Below are 9,858 nucleotides of genomic sequence, written 5' to 3' on the forward strand. Positions count from 1 at the left end.
CATCAAAACAATCGATAGTTTATATAAAAATTTGCTAGAATTTAAGGAAATCCTGACCATAAATTTCTGCTTTGCCTTCCCGGTGCTTTGAACGCCTATGAAATATTTCAAGTGAAATGTTTCGCATTTTTGGTAAACTTATAATTTTATTGTATCTAATTGTTTCGACATTAACTACAGCGTTCAAACAAACTTTAAATGAAAGTTGATGTTGGAGTTCATCAAATAACACAGTTTTTGCATTCATAATGCGAACTTATATTCAAATAATTGATAAAACAAAATGAAGTGTCCGGGTTTCGAAGCGTCCGGGAATTCGAATCATGACGTTATAAGATATTTTAAGATTGTCCTTCGATTTCAATCCAGTTTAAGGAACACTCGATCCACAGCTTTGTTTACAATACATTTATAGGATTCCATTACACACGAATATATCTTACACTTACGGATATAGAAAACAGAAAGAAAAACGTCGAAATATACACACTTTTACATAGGTTACTAAACAACAAACAGCCTTCGATCGCAAGTTAGAGTGATTTGTCACAGACACCTCCTCCTTCTCTGTTTCACCGGGTCTCTCTTTCACGGTTCCTTCCTCACGCCGTCCGTAGCGCGTGCCCTGCGCTAAGCCGGCTCAAGTCGGTTGGGCCTGACGACGAGTCAGCTGCGTTTGCACCACCACCACCAGCTGCTGCCCCAGCGGTCGAACCGGTTCCGGTATTACCGGCGGTCCCTCGATCTCCTCCTCCGCCGCCTCCTCCTTCACCGGCTCCCGGGTGTAGCGTTACATTGTGATAGGAGCTGTGATGGAAATAGTGCGGCGGGATGGCTCCGAGGTGCGGAGCGGCCATCATGAGCAGCGGGTGGAACGGCAGGTCATAGGCGCCGGCCAGGGCCGGATGGTGGTAGGGGAAGAAGGGTGGGATGTTGGCTCCCGGGATGGAGGTCGCTGGTGGGAGCGTCGGGAGTTGCTGCAACAGGGACGGTATCCGGGGATGGTCGTCGAGGAGGTTCAGCTTGTCGGAGGATTTGTTGGGGGATGATTTTTTAAGGGATGGGGTTTGGCGACCTCGGTCCGGGGTGATGAGACTCTCGATGGTGAAGGCCCGCTTGGGTCGCATCGGGACGGTGGTTTCGGTGATTGAGATCGGCGAGATCGGTGCGGTTTGCACGGGTGAGTGCGGTTCGATAGGGGAATGTAGCATGGGTTGGTGGATCGGATCGACCATGGTAGGACAGTACACGTCCGGTCCTCCGGTGACACCGCCCGAGTTTTGCGCCAGGAATATCCGGTTGATGTTGGCTAGGGCGGCGAGCTCTTCGTTCAGGATGTCCTTGTCGGACTTGTGTAGTTTGAAGCGTTTTCGCCGACGGAGCAGCGATCCGTTCTCGAACATGTCAAAAGCTTGTGGATGAAGCGCCCAGTAGGCGCCCTTGCCTGGCCTGTCCGGCCGGCGTGGAACTTTGATGAAGCAATCGTTGAAACTAAGGTTGTGCCGCAACGAGTTTTGCCAGCGCTGCGTATTCTTCCGGTAGTACGGAAACCGGTCCGTAATGAACTTGTAGATATCACTCAGCGGTAGCATCTTCTCCGCCGAACTCCAGATGGCCATCGCGGTCAACGAGATGTACGAGTACGGGGGCTTTTGGTCGCCGTAAGATTCGCGCGATGGCCGCGGCATGGTCACTTTGTCACTCTTCACGAAACAAACCAACTTAGGAACTTTGCGTGCAGTCAAACAAACATGCTTCTTCACTTTACAACTTCATCAACACTTCTTGGCATTCGGCAATAACAACAGAACCACGCGGACGCGGATCGCAAACGGGAAAGCCACGCGGATAACGCACCCCGGTACAACAACACGTTTCGTTCGCTTGCCGTGTTTGTTATAGACTGTTTTATCAAATCAACAACCGAAGGTGTTGAAATGTAGAATGATATGTTGAAGAGGTCGGGCCCGCGCGCGCTTCAACGACACCAACCCGAAGAAGACGAAGAAGAGGACAGAGGTGGTGGTGTGAAATCCGATGCCACTTGAAATACGGGAGTCGAAGCGGGACAAAAAGCCCAACAACGCACACACACACACCGGTGATAGGCGTGGGCTTGAAGCGCAGGGGCCCCTGCCAGTTACTGCCGACTTGCTTGCGGTTGATCAGAGATTGAGCAAAAAGGCACTCTCAGCAACGATGTTATTGTTGTTGGACGAGGTGTTGCAGGGATTGCGCAGCGGTTACCAACGGTTGTATGTTTGTGTGCGTGAGAGTGAGCGTGGGGAGGAAATTGTGAGAGGATTTTTGTGTTTTGGGAGAGGGAGCTTACAGGAGCATGTTTTTTTCTTTTCTCTTGATTTGGAAGGAGCTTTTATGAACTGGTTGTGTGTTAGCGTATTCAATGGACTTTCTTTAGTTACGATCGACAGTGTTAAGAACTTGCGGCTAATTTGGCCGAAATTAGTAATGTTTTTTTTGCAGACAATTAGGCATTTTGAAGCTGGAAAAAGGTATGTTAAAGTCAAATTTTCTAACATTTTTGGTTTGGGTTTATTTTTACTTGTTGTCAAATTATATTTACAGAATACCAAAAAAAGGCATTCTTGAAAGCAGGGCTGTGGAGTCGGAGTCGGAGTCGGAGCCGGAGTCGGTGGAGTCGGGTCTTTTTGGGGACCTGGAGTCGGAGTCGGAGTCGGAGTCGTCAAAACTCGAACAGCTGGAGTCGGAGTCGGAGCCGGAGTCGGCTAAATTTTAAGAGCTGGAGTCGGAGTCGGAGTCGGAGCCGAAGATTTTTGATAACCTGGAGTCGGAGTTATCTTAAATTCAACAAAAAATATGTTTTTTTTTATTGTTCAGTATTTTCTATACAAAAGCATAATTTACAAAACTTCTTGTTTTTTTCAATTATTTTTTACGTCGCATGCACTGCGCCGCCCTTCTTTTCATTTTTTTTTTAGATTTATCAGATGCCATTATGTTTTTGAAGCTTTTCATTGTGATTGGAAAGCTCTAATTGTGTTATTTCACTAAAATCACTAAATGATAATCTCTTACCCAAGTATGTAGTATCACAATTTAAAAAAATAATAAAAAAATCTTGGTTATGTAGTCACACATATCAAATTGATTCTTGACTTCTTCCTTTTGCCTATATTAATATGCCCTTTCAATTCAAATTTGACCAAATTTCATCCAGTTCTTTCTGAAAAAGATCACACACAGTCATTTTTTACCCCGATAGCGAATGTCTTGGAGGTTTCAAGTTAAATCATTTTTTAGGAAAAAAAATACGAGCTACATAAAAAGATTAAAAATAGTAATCACTGTTTTTGAAAATCGAAAAAGAGTCACTGACACTAACAAATAATTAACGATAATAACAATGTAAAAGAAAATCAAAGTGTTGCATTTAAAATAATTGAAACTAACAAAACATATCAAAAGAAGTTGCAACTAGTTTTTAAATAATCATTGAATGTTGATGTTGATGTTGATTTTAGATAAACTATTTTGATATCGTTGCAAATTATCGTTGAACAAATCTCGAGATTTCGGTACAAAAATGAACTAATTAAAAAATTTATTGAACAAAACAATGGATTTTAATTAGTTTTTCAAATATTATTAAAATAACAAAATCAAAATATTACCAACCGGTAAGAATTTTTTCATACTGTATGTCCCACGCCAATATGACGGAAGGTTATTATCGTTGCAAATCAATGTACATTAAAAAAATGAAATACTTGTGACCTAGAACATATTTTACTTGTGGATATTTGTTTTTTATTATATTTTAAGTTTTTTCATTTATTTTGATGGAGGCGCAAGATCATTCATAAAGTTTCGTTTTAGGTGAAGATTCACGAAGTATCGTGCGCCTCCTTTTTAATGTATATTGAATTTTGAAATTAAAATAAATTTAAAATTTCCAGGGTAAAATATTTTTCATGTCACAGATATTTGAAAAGGACCTCTCAAGCATCCTTTCCACGAAGAAATTGTTTATATACATTGATTTGCAATAATAATCTCCTTCAACCATGGCGTGATGTCCATGTACGTCTTAAAAAAACAAAAAAAAAATGTTTCGTTTAAAATTGTCATTTAAAAAACAAGGTGCCTGTCACTGTGCTTCTTATAAATGTCACCCTGAAAGTGAGCATATTGAATTTTTATGTTCAATAGATTATTAAGGCCAGGTTTCTTTTAATTATTCATTCAAAAATGACAATTTAATATTTAAATTTGTTAGCTTTGAATAAATTATTTGCAAATTTGAGGTTAAGCAAATAAATCCAAATTTACTAACAAAACTGTTCTTCTCAAAGTGCCTCTAAAACTGAAGTTTTTTTTTGATTTCTGTTTTCATAACGTATAAAACTTGTAACCTAGAAACTTTTGTTTTTCCGTTTTGTGATTCGAACTTATTTTTCTTGAGGAAAACATGACCCTTAGCGAGTATTTAAATAATCCTATTTATCAATGTTTTAAAAATAATTAACTAATATTAATTAACTATCTCTTGAAACATTTAAAAATATGTGGAGTCGGAGTCGGAGTCGGAGCCAACCATTTGTTGAAAGCCGGAGCCGGAGTCGGAGTCGGAGTCGGCTAATCTGAGAAAGCTGGAGTCGGAGTCGTTTGAAATATGACCCGACTCCGCAGCCCTGCTTGAAAGCATAACAGATAAAATTATAAGAATAAACAAAAAAAAAATTAAATGCCTTCTTACAGCCAAAAGATTTGGACCATCCATAATGTCCACGTGGTTTATGGATGGTCCCTGAGGTGTTTTCCACATAAAATGTTTCATGAATACCTTTAAATATTTCATTAAGTGAAATATATTTAATTATAAATTTAGTCTGATGTTCTTTGGAATAGTTTAAAAGGATGTTAGTTAAAGATTTTTTTATTTTTTTATATCCAATATTTGGAGATATTACTATCACTATGTACAAGCCATAATATTTGTTGAGATTTATGATGTTTAAAATCATGTTAAAACATACAAAGAAAAAAACATGCAGTATTCAATCTAGCGACACTGCTTAAATGCAAGTAAATCACACAAAAGAAAACCACAAACGTTACCACCACATAAACCACCAAATTACAAAAAGAACAAAATATTTGCAGAACCCCTGCAAACTAACAACAGAAGCCATGGTATCGCTTGTCGGCACGACACATGTTTAATTTTCCATTTTCCTCCATTCCATTTCCATAACATTTGCTCAAACTCACACCAACGCAACAAAAACATGTTCCAAACTTCCTACTTGGTAGCTCTCCTCTCTTTCTTTACGCTCAAAGTGCGGTTTGTTTTGCTTTGACTGCACTTTGTGTAACTTTCGTGTTTTCTTTTCCTCTCTTTCTCTTTGCCTTTTTTTCTCTCTCCCCATTTTCAGCACTATTTACACGGTGTTTTATATTGTCACTCACACAGCGTTAACCGACTAAGGTGGGCGTGGCCAAAGTCCACCAACTTGCCAACCAAGATTTCAACGAATGGAAGGGTGGTAGAAGCGATACAAAGTGTGATGGTGGTGGTGGCGGTGGAAAATCAATGTTTGGATGTGCACGACTCCCCGCTGAGGAGAGTGTGCTGAGCGAGCGCAAATGTACACAAACAATATTTCATGCGATGATCGCGGAGAAGTGTGAGCGGTTGTGGGTGGGATTGTTGCAGGTTCTTGTGGCTTGAAGCTCGGAAAATGAATTGGGGAGAAAGGTGGTGGTGGTATCATAGACAGCAACATATTTCTTCCTTTAATTGAATGGAAGATACTTTGGGCTGGATTCAAGTAAGAACTGCTCAGATTATACTTTCATCACTAATAAATTCGATTCAAAAATGCTTTTACTTAATATTATGACAATGTGTATTACAGTCCAAAATAGATTTTTTTAAGGAAAAATTTCACTTCAGACAGTCCAATGACGAGAAAAAAAATCTATTGTCTTATTTTGGGACGTTGAGCTAAAATATGACCCCAAAAATACTTAACATGACGAGAAATCAACCACTTGAATTTCATTTATAGTAGGTCGCAGATGTTAATAAAAGAACACAAACATTTTTTTTCTAAGATTTGATTTCTATTTCAATTCAAATCATCGACATTTCGATTGGAATTTTCGATATTTTGATTATTAGTTTTTTTTCAATAACACCCAAACAGTTTTTTTTTCTCAAAAAAATAAGTTTAACGGTGCACATCACCCAGAGCTTTTGCACCCAGATTTTTGTTACAGACTTTTTGGTATCTTCAAAACTACGGGAACTATCTGTATAATTTTCTATTCATCCCCTAAGTTACTATTTTCATAAAGGTTTATAGCAAAATTTGTCAATTTTTATAGTCAAATTAATTCAGGATTGGGTTCGTAAGTTTAACAATTCTAGAATAAGAAGACAACAACTTCCTTGGTTGCTTTGTACCCTTAAGGTATATGATTATTAATTTAATTTGAGATACTTAATGTTTAATGGTTCAATCAGTCTTGATTATTATGTTTGTTTTCCGGAAAACAGAATCTTAACATGTTACATTCTTTCCAAACCAAATAGCAAGTTTGCTGAGTTATTGAAATCGTTTGCGTTTACGTTTTATGGATCCCTATTTTATGTAATAATGCAATAAATTCGTTTAACGAAGCACTTCAACGAAACCTTGGTGCACCCAAGTTTTTTGTAACAAACATAATTTAACAGTTTGGAAACTAATGTTATATTTTTTTTGTTATCGCCTTGTAAGTCATGAAGTTAGGATCAGCAATTAAATAATCTCATAATTGATTCTAAAAACTTATCAATTTTGGTATGTTATTTGATTAAAGTGACTTTAAACTTCAATGTTGGTAACTCCCTCGGTGTACCCTTATATTGAATCTTTTGTATCAAGAAGGTTTTATTTTTATTTTTTAGTTTTAACGGTGGAGTAAAAACATATAATTTTCTGAACACCAAATAAATCACGAACATAATTTATTGCTCAAACGATGAAACGATATATGCTTCTTCGTAAAAATTGTAGCATTCTGCTAACTTATTACTAATATTTTTTGAATGAATTTTCATTATTGCATTTTTGATTTAAATGGACATAAAATGCAACGACTTTACAAATAGTTTTTCAAAATTTATTTAAGTTCCTCCTTCGAAACAGTAAAAAATAAACAATTTTGTTTTAAATTATATTTTTTTTACTTTTTCATACAAATGTATCTCAAATAATTAGATTAGTATCTCAAATGGTTGAACTTATGTTGAAAATTCTGTAGTTTTATTTCAATAACCGTCATCTGGGGTAAATCGAGACACTTGGAGTGAATTTGATAGATTGATTTAGCATTGTTGAAGCATATTATTTGGATATTATTGATTGGTTTCGGGTGGAACAGACAAAGATCAGCGAAAATAGTTCCTCATAGTTTTTATAAAAAAAAATATGATTTTTTTTAAAGGTTAACTCTAACCAAACGAGTCATCAAAGGCTTTATTTTTTTTGCTTCAAAACTAATCTCTCAAAATTAGTACAATAAGCATTTTTTTTTTCTGCTCAAACAGAGCGTTATTGGAATCAGTTTTTAAAATAAAAGCATTTAATGAACTTGAAGCAAAATGCTTGTTAAAGTTTGTAGTTTTAATGATTACAATGAAATTATTACATTGATGAGCATTGTAAGGCTTGAAATATATGAAAGTAATTAGACACCATTATCATTCAACAAAATTAATGCTACGCACAGAAAAAAATCATGGTAATATTACATCTGGGAAGGGGTACTTCTTTTATTTTAGGAAAAAAATGTGTAATTTTACCTTTGAAAATGTGTAATTTTACCACTATTCTGGTGTAATGTCACTTTTTCAGTCTGAATTGAGGTAAAATTACATCATAAAAGAGGTAATATTCAACCTTCCAAAATTACACCTTCCTAATTTACACAATTTTTTACTGTGCAGTTAATAATGCACGATTTCTTGTATCACGAAACTTAACTCAACTGATAAAATTACACATTTTCAGAGGTAAAATGACGAACTTTTTCTGACATAAAAAATGTTCCTCTTCCTAGATGTAATATTATCACTGTGTATTTAATTTCATTTTGTAAACCTTTAAAAATAGAATACACCTTAGTTATAACATAAAAAAAGACTAGAAAACATGCGGTTCAATCGTCTGTTGAATCGCTCATTTGTAAAATATTTATTAAATTTATCAATCAAACCTTACTAACCTATTTTAAATCATTCAAAAAAATCACAATGTAACGCCCACTCATGGGTGCTCTCGGTGAGATAATTTCAAAATGTATCACCCCAGCATAAATCAAACACTTTGCCGCTCGAAACAATGTCCAATGTAACGAATTGATTTTATTTTTAAAAAATAAATCACTATCAATGAAACACCACCCAAACACACACACACACACACACACACACTGAGAAAATGGTGGATCGATTTTCCACGCACCCGATTCGACCCATGGTTAATATTTATTCGACGGTTTGCGGTTTGTTTCAGCTGAGCGCAGTCAACGCCGTTCAGCTCTTTTTTTTTGTTTTGGGTGGGTTGGCTCTGGTGCGGAAAATTTAAAATGTCAGTTGACGTGAAATTAATTAAATTACTTCGCACATTGCGCTACCTCCATTGGAGCGAATAATCGAGTTTAATGGATGGCGGCTTTAATTTTTTTAGCGCTACTGAAAGTTACACGCTTATTAGCGAATTTTGAGAAAAGTTATTTCGTAACGTTTCATAAAAATTGTGAAAAGTGTGTTAAAATTTAACAACAAAGTAAACATTTGCGCAATCGTGAGAATACCACAGCTTCCAGCAGGTTCATCAGGTCCCTCAATCAAGAAGTCATCCAATCAATCTTGTCCATTCAGCACTCCCCACTAAGTAGCAATTCACACGCCAAACACTTGATTCACCAATCTCAAGATTCCCACTAGCCGGGACAAGTGCGAAAAGACACACAATCGGACATTTGATGATGAAAAATGGACCATATCAAAAGGGCTTCCCGGCGGGAACTGGACCTCAATCACCTGTGTAATTCAAAGGGTTCTTGATGGTGGTTTGAGGGACTCTGCCAAGAGCAAATAAGATTCCAGCTCTGCTCGATCAAACAGAGTGAAGTCCGTGACAGTGATAGTGACCACAAGAGAGGGCGAGGCCATTTTTCACCCCGGAGTTACGATTAATACGGCGAAATGCAACATGGTGGCAGTTGGATGGTTTGCGATTGGATTTGATTTAGAGTTTGGTTGGTGTAGAATCTGCACAATTTCTGGAGACATAGTTGATTATCAACACTAAAATATCAAGATATTGAGGTAGAATTGGCCTGCTTAAGGAGGTATTAGACTATGACAAACAAACAAATAAACTCGCAATTTTTCGTATTTGACAGTTTGCGGCAAACTCGCAAACAATGCAAAATGTATGCAGGCTGACGTTTCTGCAAACAAACAAAGTAGGCAAACTGCCAAACTGCCAAAATGTGCGAGTTTGTTTGTAATTATTATCATTTCTTCTAACCTTAAATATGTATTCCCAATATTGACATTCGAGACCAGTTTCTGCCAAGACCTCTCTCCACCTGATTGCGGCAGCAATTGTCGTTTGCGGATCCAATCAGGTGTCTGTTGATTTTTTTCCTTCCCCTCAAAGAAACCGTGGGAAGTTCGTCACATTCCACGCCAAGTAGTCAACTCCATGGGAAAACAACAAGCCTTCCGTGTTGCCGGAAACGGCGCATTCGTCGCTCTCTCGAGACAAAAGTTTAATTAATTTGTAATCAAAAGTCTCTCCGCTAAACAAGCATTTC

At 37.3% G+C, this 9,858-nt stretch overlaps 1 protein-coding gene across 1 annotated transcript; it reads right to left on the minus strand.

Annotated features, from left to right (window-relative positions):
• Nucleotides 1-394: 394 nt before the first annotated feature.
• Nucleotides 395-2,126, minus strand: LOC6046145 (fork head domain-containing protein FD4). The gene has a single exon (XM_001863344.2). The coding sequence runs from the start codon at nucleotides 1,686-1,688 to the stop codon at nucleotides 603-605; it is 1,086 nt and encodes a 361-aa protein (XP_001863379.2). The 5' UTR covers nucleotides 1,689-2,126; the 3' UTR covers nucleotides 395-602.
• Between the last annotated feature and the right edge of the window lie 7,732 nt (nucleotides 2,127-9,858).

Source organism: Culex quinquefasciatus, chromosome 1, assembly GCF_015732765.1.
Source record: "Culex quinquefasciatus strain JHB chromosome 1, VPISU_Cqui_1.0_pri_paternal, whole genome shotgun sequence".
NCBI lineage: Eukaryota > Metazoa > Arthropoda > Insecta > Diptera > Culicidae > Culex > Culex quinquefasciatus.